This window comes from Acomys minous, assembly GCF_964271855.1.
Source record: "Acomys minous genome assembly, chromosome: 16".
Taxonomy (NCBI): domain Eukaryota; kingdom Metazoa; phylum Chordata; class Mammalia; order Rodentia; family Muridae; genus Acomys; species Acomys minous.
The window spans coordinates 73,163,310-73,180,455 of record NC_140498.1 but is presented as its reverse complement, the minus strand read 5'-3'; the positions used below and the strand labels follow the sequence as shown (position 1 = coordinate 73,180,455).

At 52.6% G+C, this 17,146-nt stretch overlaps 1 protein-coding gene across 3 annotated transcripts; it reads right to left on the bottom strand.

Annotated features, from left to right (window-relative positions):
* Positions 1-59: 59 nt before the first annotated feature.
* On the bottom strand, positions 60-17,101 carry LRWD1 (leucine rich repeats and WD repeat domain containing 1). Of its 3 annotated transcripts, none has more exons than XM_084764617.1 (15): positions 16,885-17,101; positions 15,276-15,510; positions 14,070-14,186; positions 13,438-13,578; positions 13,118-13,222; positions 12,489-12,617; positions 12,295-12,409; positions 11,694-11,803; positions 11,166-11,373; positions 10,644-10,716; positions 10,417-10,557; positions 852-943; positions 585-740; positions 402-514; positions 60-303 (listed from the first exon to the last, which is right to left on the bottom strand). In XM_084764617.1, exons 1-15 carry the CDS (start codon positions 16,962-16,964, stop codon positions 163-165), a joined length of 1,956 nt encoding a protein of 651 aa, XP_084620743.1. In that variant the 5' UTR covers positions 16,965-17,101; the 3' UTR covers positions 60-162. The 3 variants fall into 3 exon arrangements, with proteins under 3 accessions (XP_084620743.1, XP_084620744.1, XP_084620745.1); XM_084764618.1 differs by lacking the exon at positions 16,885-17,101 and adding an exon at positions 16,407-16,780; XM_084764619.1 differs by lacking the exon at positions 16,885-17,101 and adding an exon at positions 16,445-16,780.
* Positions 17,102-17,146: the final 45 nt, after the last annotated feature.

The following is a 17,146-nucleotide window of genomic DNA, read 5'->3' as shown; positions in this document are numbered from 1 at the left end:
CCTCAGTTAAGGTGGGAACTCAGTGGGGCCTGTGTGACCACACTCATTTTCCACTGGCCTCTAGTCCACAGTAGAATTTAATAAAAGTACTTACTGTTACAAATACCACTACCAGTAGCCCCAAGCTAATAAACCGTGTCCTGGTCCACTGCCCTGTGCACGCTAGCAACTCTTCCAGATGGACACGATGTTGGAGTCCGTCAGAACAGTGAGGTAGGTAAAGGCTGCATTGGCCACTACTGTGTTTATCATGGTCTTGGTCACTGGCTGGCCCAAGGCTATTGGCTGAGGCCACTTGAGGATCTGAGGAGGGAAAGAGAAGGCGCTAAGCTCCTGGCCTACCCAGCCGCAGCCCGAGGACACCAGGGAGGATCTGCAGGGTGACCACCCAGCAACAGTACCTGTGTCGGGGCCTGTGGAGTTGCTGCCACAGGAGGTGGCTGCTTTAGTAGGTCTCCAACGTCATAGATCCACACGCTGCCTTCCTCATCCCCACACAGCACGAGGTTTTTGTCTGCCAGGACAAGTGGGAGCCTAAGATGGGGCCGGGAGGGTGGGGGGTGCACAGGGGGCGGATGGCTCACCAGGACAGGTGCTGAGGGAGAAGTAGGCCAAGGTGGTGGTTGACCACTTCAGCCGGGCCAGGATGACCACAGGCAACGCTGACTGACTGCGCCGGTTTGCCCATGTCTGGCTCCAGCTCCACAGGTAGATAGTGCCCTGTCCACTCCCTTTGGAGGCTGTAGGAAGAGAAGTGGGCTCAGGCTGACTGCATGTCCCCACCTGCTGTCCCCACAACCTCCCCTTAGAGTTAGGCCCCAGCCCAGGCCGTCCCAGCTCTGTTCACTCACCCACCACATCTTCATTCACAAATGCCAGCCCATCAACTCTCTGTCCCGACACCTTGGAGTCCTCAGAGAAGACGAAGTCCACCTCACACACCCTGCAGAAGACACTAGCCTGACGCATGTCCCATCAGCGCCTCCTCACCCAAAGAGCTGCATGGTCCTGCCTTTTGTCCTAAAGGGGGGCCACCTCCTGAGTGTGTGAGTGGAGTCACAGGGATGGGAGCACAGGGTTATGTGGGGCTTGCAGGCCAGAAGAGGATTTCAGTGCTGCTCCTACCAGGACCAAGGAGAACAGCTGTGTAAACGGAGGCGCTCACTGGTCTAGGCTAGTCCCCAGCCCAGCTTTCCCTGCCTTGGACTCCCTTTGTAAACACTCAAGGCACAAAAGCAACAGCCCCCCCACGCCCCACCCCCAGGCCTCCCTAACTGTTGTTTTCTAACTGCTATAAGGCCCATTTAAGCCCCTCAAGGCAGGAAAGTGGCCAGGGGCCCCTACAAGAAAATAAAATCCCACTAATCCCAGAGTTTGCCCTAATGGTCAGGCCACATGATTCCTCCAATCCCAGGCCTTCCTGAAAAGCTCCTCCCCTGCCCCCCAAGGATCCCTATATAAGCCCAGGTCTCTGCTGTGGCTCTCCTAGCAGAGGCAGCCACTCTCCTGGGGTTTTCCCTCCCAATCAATCTGTGTGAGGTTGTGCAGCAAGACTGTGGCACTCTTGGCTCCTGACTGCTAGGATTCCTCTTGAACAGAGCTCTAACACTTGTTTGGTGCCTGTGCAGAGTCACACTGGGAACCTATCCCCCATCTGCACCCTACCCACAACGGACTCACCTGTCTTCCTGCTCACCAGCGCTCAGCACCCTACCTACCAGTGACAATTAGGTAAATTTCCCTTTTGGTCATCGTAAACCTCTCCCTGAATGTGAGGAAGTGACCGTTGAGTACCCAGCACTCCTCTGGTACTCTTGGAGGCAGAGGCACCCCAGCCACGGCCTTTAAAGCCACCACTAGCCCTCCACCTGACTCCATCCGACCACCCTGCAGCTTCCTCAGGACAACTGGGCTCCTTCCTGCCCTCTTCTCTCACACTTACTTTGGAGCTGACTGTAAACTCCACAGCTCCTCTAAGCCCTTATGGCTCTTGCAACTCCATTCCCCAGCCCTTTCCTGTGGATGAGACCCTACTACCAGAGCTCATTTCTTCCTCTGGCCACTATGAAAGCCCTGGTACCAGGCACTGAGTCTCTCTTCTAGCTCAGCCAGGCTAAGCCTCTGACCCCTGTTGAGTGTGTTGACAACCCACCGAATGAAAGGCTTGGTCCAACTTTGGTCCTCCCTGAGTCCTGGGGACACCCATGGCCACAAGCTGCAGTGACATTTTCCTTCCCCATTCCTCATCCATGGGAACAGTGTCGTCCTCACCCTCTCAGTCCCCCTTGGGATGCCTCAGCCTCTCACCTGGCACCCGACCTCAAGGGCCCCAAACTCGTTTGCCTTTGTAATCAATTTGGTCTAAATGCCTCTTAGACAACCAACCCAAAGTGCACTCTAATCCCAATATTTGGGACCTTTACAAATACTGGGAGCGATTGGGGAAATGAAAGGAGACTTTCTGACCAAGCTTTCTCTCGCCTCCACTCCAAGCCTCCCCTCTGCACGTGCTATGAAGTCAGAACAAGATGATTCAGCTAATAAGCACTCCACCCCCAAAAAGCTCCCTCTCCTTTTCTGGCCCCTCTGGTTTCCCTTTCTCCCTCCTCAGTGACAGGTCACACAGTCAGCTCCCACTGGTGTCCCACTTTTAGCCCACTGGCAGCCCCTAGTCCTCCCGCTACTTGCTCCTGCTCTCCCATGGGACCCGCTGTACCTCCCTCTACCTGGCCTAGACCACTGCTCCCTCGTTGAGGGAAGTAGCTGGGGTGGATGGCTTCGTCAGGGTATACATCCCCTTCTCATTTACTCTCAGAAATAGAAAAAGGTTGGGGTCCCTGCACTGCCAATTCTTCCACCTTTATGAAATAATTCCAGGATATTACCTTATCTTATAACCTCACCTTCCACGATGCTTATAGGATTTTAGCACAGGCGAGTCTGGGCGCAGGCTAGGGCCCATGCAGATGAGATCTGAACTGACGACACCTACCCAAATGGGGTAAGACAGTCCCCAACCAGGACCCTTAATGTGATTACAATACTCCAGGGGATATCCTAGCTAGGGATCAATTATAACTTACCTCCTCGCCAGACTCTACACACTGTGAGTTCGAGGCCAGCCTGGTCTACAAAGTGAGTTCCAGGACAGCCAAGACTACACAGAGAAACCCTGTCTTGAGAAAAACCCAAAAAACCAAAACCAAAACAACAACAAAAACCCAAAAAAGTAATTTATGTTAATCCCAGCACTTGGGAGGCAGAGGCAGGCCGTGAGTTCGAGGCTAGCCTGGATTACAGAGCAAGATCTAAGGACAGCCAGAGCTGTAACACGGAGAAACCAAAAAGAGGTAGCTTATGAAAAATTTCAAGCAGTCATCCAGAATAAACATGAAAACACGTCTCAGTTCCTACACTGCCTTACACCAAGCTGCATCCTGAGGCCACAGACAGAAAACAACTCCTTATGAGCTGCTAGTTCTCCCAGAGTTCCCCTGATATTAGGGCCAAACTTAAATGTCTAGAGAAAGGACCCTGACTCCGCAGGTTTCTTAGCTGTGGCCTTCAAGGTGTACCACGGGAGAGAAGAGAAGGCCCCAAATACCTAACGATGGCTAAGACCTCTCAGCCAGTCAAAGCAAAAGCCCAGGCTCCCTGGCCTGTCCAACCCTCATAAGCCACCCTGACCATATCCAAAGTGCCGTCAAGAAGGGTTTGGGGTTTTGACTGCCACCAGTCAAACCCCTCATGGTGTGGGGACATCAAGCTCAAATGTTCTTCACTTGTCCTCCTTGGTCTGGACATGGACAACCGAGGGGGCCTGGGCTCCCCTGACCTGACCACCACCATCTCCAACAGGGAGCCTCAGGTAGTCAACACGTACTAGGGCAATCTGTAGTCAAAGTTCTGTTTTGTTTTGTTTTCAATCTTTTCCCTCCCTTTGTGTAGCCTTGGCTGTCCTAGACTCACTTTGTAGACCAGGCTAGCCTCAAACTCTCAAAGATCCGCCTGCCTCTGCCTCTCAGAATGCTGGGATTAAAGGCGTGTGCTACTGTGCCTGCCTGGCCAAGTTTTGGGTTTTTTAACAACTCAAGTTATGTTTTTGTTTTAATCCCTAGTGTGGGATATGGGACTGCCTTAGTTTATCCACAGTTGATAACTGCCTCATTCGTCTTGGAGCAGGGAGAGGTCTTAGGCAACTGGAGCTAGTTGGATTCTGAAGACTTGGAGAGCGTATAAATATGAGAGCCCGGAGAGTGAAGGGGTGAGGGGCTTGATGAGACACATGGAGGAAGCAGCAGCTGCCTGTTGGTCCTGCTGCATTTGCCGATTGCTGTTGCTAGACTTCTAGATGTCCTGACGACTGAGATTGGTATTTTCCCAAAGAACCCAATGACCCCAACCAGCTGGAACTAAGTCTATAAAGAGGTCTACATCCCCTCCCCCTTCTAACCTCCTTTCTCTCCTACCAAGGGGCGGTAGAGGCTTAAGGAATCCCAAATAAAACAGTTAAAAAACAAACAAAAAACCTAATGCCTACAACAATCTGTCTCCTTCCTACTGGACACTGGGGCCATCTTTTCAGTCCTGAAGAATTTCTAGGGACCCACCTCTCCTTCCTGTTCCTATATTGTCGGGGTAGGAGCACAGCCTTACCAGCCTCACCACGCCCCACCACTTAGCTTGTCTTTAGGGGTATGCCCCTTTACCCAGTCCTTCCTAGTGGTTACCAACCTGTCCTATCCCCTTGCTGGGAAGGGACCTCCTAGCCAAACTAGGAGCTTCTATTTCTTGTGTTCCCCCATCCATCTGACTCTAGGCTTGCCAGCTGTCGCTACCCCGCCCCCCAAATCACACAATCTGACACACCTTTTCCCTTACCAGCCTCTCAGGTAGTTCTCCAGGTATGGGATACCAAAAACCCCTCTTATAGCTAAACATCAGCCCCTCTATCATTCAATTATAAAACCCCATCAAGTGTATCACCCAGGCTCGATACCTCCCCTTGGTACTCTCATATTTGCAGTTGAAAAGCCCAATAGAGCCTATTGCTTGGTTCAGGATCTCTGACTTATCAATTCATCAGCTGTGCCCCCTCACCTGTAGTACCCAATACCTTTTTCTCTACCATCCCCTCAGAGATCTACCATTTCTCTGTCCTAGACCGCAAGGACGCCTTTTCTATTCCTCTGGACCCCAGTCACAAAATATCTTCGCCTTCATTTAGGCCAACCCACACACACTTCTACCCAACTCACTAGGCCGGCCCTGCCCCGGGGTCCAGCCCTACATTTATTTGGGCAGGCTCTGGCCTCTGACCTATTCTCTTTGCTTCTTCCCAAATCCAAGCTTACACAATATGTAAATGATCTTCTCCTTTGTAGACCATCCCTGAAAATTAACCAGACAGACACTGCTACTTTATTAACCTTTCTGTCCAGCGAGGGATATAGGGTCCAGTTGTCCACTTATTACTCAAATTACTTATCTGGGATTAGCTGTTTCTCCAAGTCACAAGGCCATTACACAGTCCCCACGACCAAGACTGAAATTCTGTTCTTAGGGATGGCTGGCTTCTTACGTTCTTGGATTCCTCCTTTCTTTCTTCTCACCTGCCCCCTAAGTAAGGAGGCCCTTGGCCCCTCACATGAACCCCCTCTTGCAACCATTGCAAGCCATCTCATAAGTTTCAACATGCCTTCCTCCAGGCGCCAGCCTTCCATCTCATGCACTTACGCGTGCTTTTTCTCTCTGTTACTAAAATGGAGGGATATGCTCTCTGGGTCCTGCATCACCAACTGGAACCTTCCTGTGTGCCCGAGACACACACATTGAAAAGATAAGGCCATATTAGCTGAGGATGGGCACCTTGTCTCAGAGCTCTGGCTGCAGCGGAACATCTTATACCCGAATCAAAGAAGTTAAGCTTTGGGTCGCGCATCACTAACTCACCTCCTCACCGCCTCTCCTACTCCTGACATGCAAGGGTCTCCACATGTGACCCACCTCCCGAGTTCTCTCTCTTCAGGTAGCATGGATAGAGGGCACCACACTTACTTTTCAGCCATGCCCACCTCTTAATATTTCAAATCTTCTCCCCCAACCTTGAAATATGCCCCCATCTCATTCTTGCATTGGGACCTTAAGAGAATTACTACCCTGGTCCTGTACATATAACACACAAGGGAGTGCTGCCCCAGGCCACCTACACACGCTACAGAGGTGGCTGCTCCTTCCTACGCACAGTGGGATGCGCAATTGTTTCAGAGGGCATAGTAGTTGAAGCACAGGCCTTCCACAGAAACCACAAACCAACAGCTGAGTTAAGAGCTCTTTCTCGCACCTTCCAACTAGCAAAGGGACAACCCCTAGGCCTTTATGTGTACTCCAAGCATGCTGTTCACAATCTTTTGTCACGTTTGGAAGGAATGTCACAGCTAAAGGAGGGTCCATAACCAGCTCAGACCAAATTACGGCCTACTAGGGGCCTCCCACCTTCCCATGGCCACAGGAATTGTCCACCGCCCATCGCATCAGGCGAACAGTAACTGAGCTGGGGAGGTAGCTAGCGCTGCGGCTCTCAGCAGCCTGCGTCCTCTCACATGCCACAGGCATGCTTGTTTTACAGCTCGCATTTCCACCATCATCCCCAGCTATTCAACAGATTTTATCCTATCTGCACCAGACCTTTCACCCAAATAGCCAGGTTTGTCTTATTTATGGCCTATCTCTGGGGATCTATCTTTTTTTCTAAAAACTGTCACTGTTTCTTGTAAAATTAGCTAAACTTCTAACCCCAGCTCTGGGCATCAGAGTCCTCCTAACCCACTCATCAAGCCAGGGGATTCCCTCACTGGGTAAGACTGGCAAGTCAGCTTCACTCACAGGCCCACAGTCAGACGTTTCAAATACCTTCTGGTCCTGATGAGACACATTCTCCGGATAGGTAAAGACTTTCCCCACCATTATTAAAAGACCAGTTTCTGATCTCCTTTTCAGAGGGAACCTGCCCCGTTTCAGATTTCCAACAGCCCTTTAATCAGATAAAGGCCCTAAATTTACCGTTCCAACTTTAGCCAAAGCCCTTAACATCCCAAGGTGTTTCCACATTCCCCACGATCCCCCGTCTTAAGGCAAGGTCAAATGAACCAATTGCTCTCTCAAAAACCTTATCAAACGCTCCCAAAAACTTCATCAACATTGGCTAAACCTCCTGCAATTAAGAGTCCTTCCAAAGGACCACTCGTCATCTCCTCCTGGCCTCAAGCCGTGACTGTCACCTCTCCCCATCACCTTCTTAGCCCCTCCTGTGTTCTGCTATCTTCGCTGCACTCTCCCCTGGAACGTCACCCACCACCATTTGCCTCAGCCTTACTCGGATCCTCTTTCTCTTCAACCAGCATCAGGGACTTGGTCCTCCTCTCTCCTTCAAGTTACAATTCCTCTCCGCTTTCTCCTAAATGGACAGGCCCCTTAGGGTCATCCTTAACTACCCAAACAGCCGCTAAGCTGGTTTCCCTCACTGGACTCATTTTCCTTATCTCAAGCCCTTTATACCATCATCTCAAGACAATCCTCCTCCTTACATTTCAACCTCAACAGGGCCATGCTCTCTTAAGTTTCAGAAGATTACAAGATTGCCTAGCCTGCCTCGGGTCTCAGAAGAACGAGGTCTCAGAGACATGAGTCCAGTGCTGTGGGGTCATGAGCTATCTCCTCTCCTCCTCACTCCCATCGGCACTGAGCTCTATGCATGGAGATTTGAGGTTCAGGAAACTGATTACTCAACGGTGCAACCAGATAACGCATGTGATGAGGTCTGGAGACTGCTCATCAGCAGGCTGCCAAAAGGAGATATTATCTCTATAACACCTCAATTTATTTATTTTTTTTAAAGATTTATTTATTATGTATACAATGTTCTTGCCTGCATGTGTCCTTACTTGCCAGAATGTGGTTGCTGGGAATTGAACTCAGGACCTCTGGACCTCTGGAAGAGCAGCCAGTGCTCTTAACCTCTGAGCCATCTCTCCAGCCCCCTAAATTTATTTTTTTCCTGGTTTTTTGAGGTAGGGGTTCTCTATATAGCCTTGGCTATTCTGGAACTCAGTCTGTTGACCAGCTTGAACTCACAGAGATCCGCCTTCTTCCTCCCAAGTGCTGGGATTAAGCACTAAATTGATTTCTTTCTTCCCCCCCCCCCCAGACAAGGTTTCTCTGGGTAGCCTTGGCTGTCCTGGACTCACTTTGTAGACCAGGCTGGCCTCAAATTTACAGTGATCCACCTGCTTCTGCCTCCCGAGTGCTGGGATTAAAGGCGTGTGCCACCACACCTGGCCTTTTAAATTGGTTTCTAAACCACCTGTCTCCTATGCTTGCTTTCTCTATCATCAAACTAGAAACCACTTTCAACATTGGCAGAGACTTAATGGCGGCTGGCCTTACTGGTCCTGTAGGAGACATAGTGGATATTCAGGAAGCTGGTCTACCTTTTTATGACTTCTGCCCAGTTCCTTGCTGCTTCTGGCCTGAGCAGTCCCCCCCCCCCCAATTAATCTCTTGTGTGAAGTTTGTTATGAAGTGTGACTTTGTGGTAGTCTGTGGCTCACAACTGTCCTGAGCGAGCTGAAACATTTTCCCCTAAGCAGAGCTAGAGACTGGAAACGTACCCCCTGGGGGGAGGGCAGGGGAATGATTCCACTTTCCCTGGGAAACCATCCCCACAACAGGCAAGAGAAACAACTACTATGGAAGCTCTGTGCCCCCAATTTCATCTCTAAACCCACGTAAGGTAGAAAGAGAACCAACTCCAGGAAGTCCTCTAACCTCCACACGTAATCCCTCCACACACTCATGTCAAAAACCAAAAATAAGCCGGGCATGGTGGCGCACGCCTTTAATCCCAGCACAGGCAGGGGCAGGCAGATAGCTGCAAGTTCGAGGCCAGCCTGGTCTACAAAGCGAGTCTAGGACAGCCAAGGCTACACAGAGAGATCCTGTCTCGGAAAAACCAAAAACCAGCCAAACAAACATAAAAACAAAACAAACCAACAAACAAAAAACTGGTCTCCATAGTAAGTTCCATGCCAGCCAGGGCTACATAGTGAGACCTTGTCCTAAAAAAAAAAAAAAGCTAGGTGTGGTCTCATCTGGGAAGCCAAGGGCCTGCCACTCAAAGAAAGAAAAGATCAAAGAAAGCATGTTAGGAGGATGGACCTGGGGGGAGCACCCCTGCATCTCTCGCTCCTCCTAAAGAGCCCAGGAAGAAGGTTTGCTGAGTGCTGCGCACACCTTTCATCCCAGCACTCCAGAGGCAGAGGCAGGTGGATCTCTGAGTTCCAGGACAGCCTGGGCTACACAGAGAAACCCTGTCTTGAAAAATAACACAAAAATGTGTTAAGTGAGATGGCTCAGGATTATATTGCTGAACAATCCTTGTTAGGATCCCTGGAACCCATGTAAAGATGGAAGGAGAGACCCAACTCCACAGGCAAAGGAAGGCATGAATGCCCCCACACACCCACAAACTCACCCCCCCCCCAGTAATGAAGGTAAAATACAATAGCCAACAGATTTCTCAGATGGGGCGAGGCCGACCCCTCTAAGCTTCTCCAATTGCTAGCTCTCTGAATAAAGGACAGTTTTAACATTCAAATCCCACCTCTGCTCATGGCTTCTGAGACAGGCTGCACAAACCCAATTCTGTTGATATCACAGCCCACAGCCCTCACTGCCCACTGTCGGGACCCTCACTCCTCAGAGACATTTCCGTGTGCTTTCCCCAGTCCCAGCCCTCACACTGCTGTCCTCTCTTGCAGCCCTGGGCTCTCTGCAGACCCGCTCTCTGAGAAGTCAGCTATCAGTCAGTCACCAGGCTGCACCCTCAGTGTTTGCCCCTTTGATGTAACCCTTGGGGCCTTATTTAGCTTTCAGACAAGATCTCATGTAGCCCAGGCTAGCCTCCACGTCTCATGGAGCTGTGAATGACCTTGAACTTCTGACATGCTGATCTCCTGTCAAGAGCTGAGATAACAGGCACCCACCAAGGCCTCCCACCCCCACCCGAGGGCGGGAACTCCACCCTGAGTGTCTCAGGGCTTTCCACAAGGACAGAGGAGCCCGTCCCCACAACTTCCCTGGGAACATCCTATGGCCACTACCCTCACTGAGCCCTGCCATGTACATCACTGCCACTTCCTCATATGCTAGGGCAGGAGGGTCGCGCTGCTGAGTGACAGGACAGTTGACTGCAGTGCGGGTGATTAAAGGTAAGGAGCAGCCCCTGAACACAGCTTCTGGGGCAGCCCCCCAAGCAGCACTGAGGTGTGCCCGGGGTCCACACACATCCAGCTCTGGAGCCCAGCTTTCCAGGCACAACACACACACGCACACGCACACACACACCCACACCCTCACCTTTGCCTCTGGGGCTGGTCTAGCCGCACATCCCAGCAGCTGCAGCCGCCCTCACAGCCAGCCAGCAGGAGGTCATTCGGGCAGGAGGCAACGGGGCAGAGGCGCAAGGGGACAGAACTGCAGCTGAGCACGAGGAGCTTTCTGCCAACGTGTAGGAAACCGTGAGGCGCAGGCCGTGAGTCTCACCCTCAGCAGCCCACCCCTCTCCAGCCACTCCACAGCCTTACCTGGCCTGGAACTTGTACTCCTGGTCGGGCACCCCAATGTCCCAGAGAATGATCCGTTTGTCATAGGAGGCAGCTGAGGAGGAGACGGAGGGGGAGAGAGGTAGCCCCAAGAAGATCCTGCAGGTTGAGACTGTGGGGTCCCCAACCAGCTCATCAGAGGCAGGAAGGGCAGAATGTGGCTAGGACCAGAAGGCATGGGCCCACAATCTCCACAGTCCCGCCTGAACCCAGTGTGTACAGCTTCACAGCCATCTCTGTAGCACATCTGTCACCTCTGTTGGGTTCATCATGCCCAGGGGACAGGGTTATCTCCCCTGGTCCCAGGTAGAGAAACAGAGGAGCCAGAGTTGCTAGGAAACTTCAAGGCTGTATAGCACACTGGAAATAAAGCTGAAATGGAGATCCTGGTTGGCCGAGGCTACCTCACCTCCGACCAGTGCTATCTGGGCCCAGCATCCTGAGCCCTACCACCTGGGCAGGGAAGACTGTAACGGTGGGAAAGCCCAGAGGCAAGGGTCTTACTGAAGAGGTGAGTCTCCTGGGTGGGGCTGAAGCAGAGGGTGGCAATGGCTTTCTTGTGGGCCCGGATGACGCTGCAGCAGAAGCCGGCGCGCACGTGGAGCAGCCGGACTATGCCCCGAAGGCCTGCAGCTGCCAGCATGTTCCAGCACTTCTTGTGGCCTGCCTGGGTGACCACCGGCAGGGATGTCCAGGCCACTGAGAAGAACTCCTGAGGAGGGCAGGAGGAAAAGGAACAAGAGGCAGCTCGCTTGGAGGACTGGTCTGGGGCAGTGAGGACAACAAAAAGAAGCTCCCAGGAGGGCTGTGGGTGGCTGAGCACTACCACAGTGCCTGCCTGGGGGCCCCCAGTGAGGAGCTAGGGCAGCGAGTCAAGAGGCAAAGCCCTCTTATTGGGCCTGAGACCCTGGCTTCCATCCCCACCAAAATAATTAACACCACAGGAAACAGATGGCTTAGCATGGACCTCCAGCCTCAGGGCTCTTGCCCCCAGAACCCAGCAGTCTTCAGGAATGGGGCCCTGGCACTCACCTCACCTGGGACCTTGTATTTATGGAGTACGAAGCCTGTCTGGCAGTCTATCACGCAAACAGTCTCTCCGCCACATGTGGCCACAGTCTGGGACGTGGCCCCCGAGTGTCCTGTTTTATGGGATCAGTCACATCAACATCTTTTTGTAAAGTCCTCCTCTTACTGTCCTTCTTCCTGGCCTCTATGCCACTTAATTGATTGTCCTCCAGCTAAGGGCATAAGAACCCGTTGCCTCACACGTTACAGGAAAGCCCTCTACAACTCTACCACACCCGTGGCTTTCCTTTTACCTGTTATGTGTCTGTGTCATGTCGGGGTGCGCACACGCGAGTGCAGGTGCCCACAGAAGCTGGAAGAGGGCATCAAATGCCCTGGAGCTGGCCTCACTGGCAGTTGTGAGCCATCTACTATAGATGCTAAGAACCAAACTTCAGCCCTCTGCAAGAGCAGCCACACTCTCACCCAGGGAGCTGTCTCTCCAACCTTTTTTTCTATCTTGACATCAACCTCGTTCCATTTCCCAGGTATCTTTTAATCTCATTTCCCGCTGAGCACCACTGTGAGACCCGAGCCTCCCTATGCCCGTTGGCCCAGCACGCACCCTCCTCCTTGGCTGGCTCAAAGGCGCAGGCCCACAGCTGGGTCTCCAGGTCCTTAGGGCTGTTGTTTCTGCTATGACACTGCAGGAAGTGCAGGGGCTCCAGGTGCAGGGCAGCCTGTAGGGGCACAGGTGGTCACGGGTGCCCCTTGGCCTGCTCCCTCTGGCACTCTCCCCCTGCCACCTGCAGAGCTTACCTGGCTCCCATCTGCGTCCACAGGTCCATCCTCCACCTGGGTTGGTGGGGAGGTGGAGGCACGCATGCGCTTGATGGAAGGAAAGCTGAGTGGGACACTATCTGGCCGTTTTGAGGCCGCCGGTCTGGACTGTGGAAGGTAGGGGGCTTGTAACCAAGTGAGCATGGCCCAGGGGTTTCTTCCCCTGGCTATAGGCCGAACTTACACCCTCTCCAAGGCCCAGAAAGCAAGAACTGGGCCATAGGAGGAACCTCCTCTGTGTTGGGATTCCAAAGGTTAAAAGGCTGAATCACCAGCCTACGGGGCTACTCAGTACATTAAAGGTGAAGGGACTCAGGTCACTGGTAAGCATCCCTTTGAAGGGGACATTGGGACATTGAGTCTTGGCTCTTGGCTGCCACAAGATTCACAGCCCATCCCCATATGAGCCCACAATATGTACAGCCTTCGAGCTAAGCAAGCACGGACTGAAGCGGTAACCAAAACAAACCTTTCCTCCTTATAAGTTGATTCCTTCAGGTGTTTTGTCACAGCAAGGGAGGGCTGACTAACATACTTGGACACCACCTGAGTTCATAGAGGACCCTCTGTGTTCTAGGGCCCTCACAGCCATGTGGGAGCACACTCACCCTGAGCCTGGAGGTAGCTGCAGCCGGTGGAGGCTCCTTTGGTAAGTCGGCTTCCCGCACCTGGGCCCCAGCTGAGGCTGCCAGCTCCTCAGCGATCATCCGCACCTGCGTGAGGCCAGGCCATCAGCAGGCAGGGCCGTCTCCAGTGCCCTCAGCCTCTCCCCAAATATACCCAGTCACAGGGCGCTCCATGGCTACCATCCATCCCTGAGCCACACACTCCCCACAGTGACCCGATCCTTCAGAGCCAGGGAGTTCTTCTCCAGGACAACCGAGAGCCAGAGAACCCAATCTCCAGGAACATGTCCCCAGTAACATACCCGCCACTGGGTGAAGTCCCTGAGAGACTCAGGGCCATAACACACATCCCTGACTGCAGACTTCAAGAAGTCAGCCTGGACTTTGTCAGCTTCCTCTTCGGGGTTCACGGTGGCTAGGAACTTCTCCCAGTGAGCTGTGACCTGACATAAGAGGGACCAGTCCAGACCCAGCCCAACCTGGGGCTCCTGGCCACACACAACACCTCCACCCTATCTCCTCCTCCACAAAGTGTCCTGACTATTGGACTCTTATTCTGCTACTAGAATAAATCAATGTCACATGACTTGAAACCAGCCTGGTTCAGCTGGGCATGGTGGTAATCCCAACACTTGGGAGGCAGAGGCAGAGGAGTACTAAGCCATCTGGGCTATACAAGCAGGACTCTGTCTCAAAAAGATGGCTCACTGCCGAGTTCTAGCCTACCTGGTATCCTGCTGTGCCCACTGCACACCTCGGAGACAGGAAACAAAAAAAAAAAAAAAACAGACCCAACACCTCAGACTCGAGGCTGTCTGGGCAAGGATCTATTACACACCTCTGAAAATCCATTTCTGTCGTCCCCCCCCCCAATGCCCAGCTGATATGACCAAGAACCCCACCCCAGCCCCCACCAACTGCCCATCACCCTCACCCTGTTGGTCAGCTCCCGATCTAGGTTTTCCACTTGTAAGCAGGCGGAGGCCGTGTCCTTGCCGTTGACCTTGCGGAGTTTGGGCAGGAGGTAGGAGATTTTCAGGTTGTCACTGACCTAAAGGACAGAGGGATAACGGAAAGCCAGGAGTAGTGGCATGAGTTCAAGTCCCAGCAACCACATGGTGGCTCACAACCACCTAACGCCCTCTTCCGACATGCAGCTGTACATGCAGATAGGGTACTCATATACATAAAATATTTTTTTAAGAAAAAGATTTTTTTTCTTTTGGAAACAGGGTCTCACACTGTAGCCCAGGCTAGCTCCCAACGAAAGAGTCTCACACCATATCCCAAATGTGCAGTAGGGACATTTCAAGTTTGATGCCAGTCTGGGACAGTGAGTTGGAGGCTGGTCTGTGCTACAAGGCAAAACATTGTCTCAAACAAGCGAAACAAGGCCAGGCATGGTGGTGCACATCTGTAATCCTTGCACTGGGGAGGCAGAGGCAGGCGGATCACTGTGAGTTCAAGGCCAGCCTGGTCTATAAAGTGAGTCCAGAACAGCCAGGGCTACATAGAGAAACCCTGTCTCGAAAAACCAAAATAAAATACAAGAAAATAAAAATAAAAATTGAAAAAAAGTCAAAGCTGGGTGTGGTGACACATTCCTTTAATCCCAGCACTTGGGAGGCAGAGGCAGGTGGATCACTTTGAGTTTGATGCCAGCCTGATCTACAAAGTGAGACCAGAACAGCCAAGGCTAACACAGAGACCCTGTCTTGAAAAATCAAACCAAACCAAACACAAAACAAACAAACAAAAAACAACAACACAACTCCCCCAAAACAAAAGCAAACAAACAAACAAAACTGGGGGGAAAAAATCAAAACAACAAAAAACCCAAACAGAGTGAGTACGTAACTCAATTGGCAGACTGCTTGCTTAGCATGCACAAAGCCCCGAGTCTGATCCCCAGCAACGCATTAGCCAGGCCCGATGGAGCAAGGCCAAAACTCAGGTCAGAGACAGGAGGATCAGAAGCTCAGGGCCACCCACGGCCACATAGGTGATTTGAAACTAACCTGTGCTACACCAGACCCTGTCCCAAACAGACCAACCCAAACCCAAAAGACACAGCAAAGCCTGAGTCTGCCCCAGTCGGTCCTGGTCCTGAGCTATGGTCTGGGGGGCACCTCCCTCTCACCGTCAGGAAGGGGTTGCCTTCCAGGTTGAGCTCCTCGAGTTCCGGGAACTGGTGCAAAGCAGTAACATCCCCCAGCTGGTTGTTGGCGCAGTGAAGGACGCGCAGGTGGGACAGGCCCAGGTTGGCAGGCAGCGTCTCCAGCAAGTTGTTAGAGAGGTCAAGTTCTTTCAGCTTCTTCAGGCACCCCAGGAGATTGGGGTCCAAGTGCTCTGAGAGCAGCTCCAGTCCCGACAGACTGGGGTGAGGGCAGAGATCAAGAGAGCTCAGGGGGCTGGGCAGACCCTTCCGCTAATCACCCCCAGCAGCCTCAGAGGGGCTTTCAGCAAGAAAGGTCTTGTGCAAGTATGGAGTCTTCCCCACCCCCTCGACTTGGCTAGCCTAAACTAAGTAGACTAGGCTAGCCTCAAAACTCAAAGAGATCCAGGCCACACAACTCCCTGCCTCTATCTCCAAGTGCTGGGATGACAGGCACGTGCCACCACTCGGGAGCAGTTCAGGTGGACCTATTGAGACTCTGGCTTTGCGCATGTCCTGTAAGCACTGTTCTAGCAGCTCCACTTTCTAAATTACGTTTGTACTCACTATAGAGCATTGTGTGCGCCTGTGCATGGTGTGCGTGCGTATGGGCTGGCGTGGTCTAAAGTGTGGGTAAGGAGGTCAGGGTTTTAGGGGGCTGGTTCTCTCCTTCCACTGTCTGAGTCCAAGGGATCGAACCCAGGCTTGGTGACGGACACCGTCACCTGCGGGACCATTCCTCTGCCACGACTTCCCTCCCTCCCTTAAAGAATCTTCTGTTGCCGGGCATGGTGGCATAAGCTTTTAATCCCAGCCCCTGAGAGGCAGAGGCAGGCAGATCCCTAGAAATTCGAGGTCAGCCTGGTCTTTTAAAGCCAGTTCTAGGACTGTTACACAGAGAAACCCTGTCTCGAAAAGCATAAAATTAAAAAAGAGGGGGCTGGAGAGATGGCTTAGAGGTTAAGAGCATTGTCTGCTCTTCCAGAGGTCCTGAGTTCAATTCCCAGCAACCATCTAACGCCCTTTTCTGGCCTGCAGCTGTACATGCAGATAGGGCACTCATATACATAAAATATTTTTTAAAGAAAATTTTTTCCTTTGGAAACAGGGTCTCACACCATAGCCCAGGCTAGCTCCCAACGACAGGGTCTCACGCCATAGTCCAGGCAAGCTCTCAACGCATGCCGTTAGTCTTGCGCCGGGCCCTCGAGACTAGATCACATAACGACTTTAGAACCTAAGGCTTCCAATTTCCTTCTTGATAGCTTTTACTCGTTCCTGCAGGCTCCTTCCGCGTTACCGAGGATTCCTCAATATCCCAGTGGCTGCTCAAGTCTTTCCACGCTGCGCGGGGCTAGGAGCGCTCGCTCCAGGTCCACCTGACTCCGGGCTGGGGCTGCCAATATCTCCGCACCACCGTTAGGCGCGAGATAGAGATAGAGGCTCGACAGGGGCGGGACTCCCAGAGAAGGGAATAACCCGGGCAGGAGGTGGGCTAAGGGCGGGGTCTGAGCCCAGCACCCCGCCCACCAAACGACCCAGGCCGGGAGAGAACCCTGCGCCCCGGATCCACGTCAACCCCTCCTTCTCTTACTTCAGACTCTGAATCTTCCCCAGCTTGTTGGTCTTGGGTCGCCCGCGTTGCAGGAGGAGCTGCGGCGTGAGAGGAGCCATCGGAGGCTGAAGGTTCAGCCGAACCCACACCTCCACGAAGTCGGGTCACTAAGGCCCGCTGCCGCAGAGCCCAGGAGGTGGCGCACAGCTAACCCCTCTGAGAGTCCGCGGCGACCGGAAGGAAGCAGAACGCCGGCCGCGCGCCGCGCCTCCTGCTTCCGCGTGCTAGGACTACAACTCCC

Bases quoted from the DNA above. Each gene is read 5' to 3' on its own strand.
- LRWD1 (XM_084764617.1), bottom strand. From the start codon at position 16,964: ATGGCTCCTCTCACGCCGCAGCTCCTCCTGCAACGCGGGCGACCCAAG. The intron at 12,618-13,117 runs GTGAGTGTGCTC...TACCTTCCACAG, and splicing joins CAGCTACCTCCAGGCTCAGG to TCCAGACCGGCGGCCTCAAA. The intron at 11,804-12,294 runs GTGCGTGCTGGG...CCCATAAAACAG, and splicing joins TGAGCCAGCCAAGGAGGAGG to GACACTCGGGGGCCACGTCC.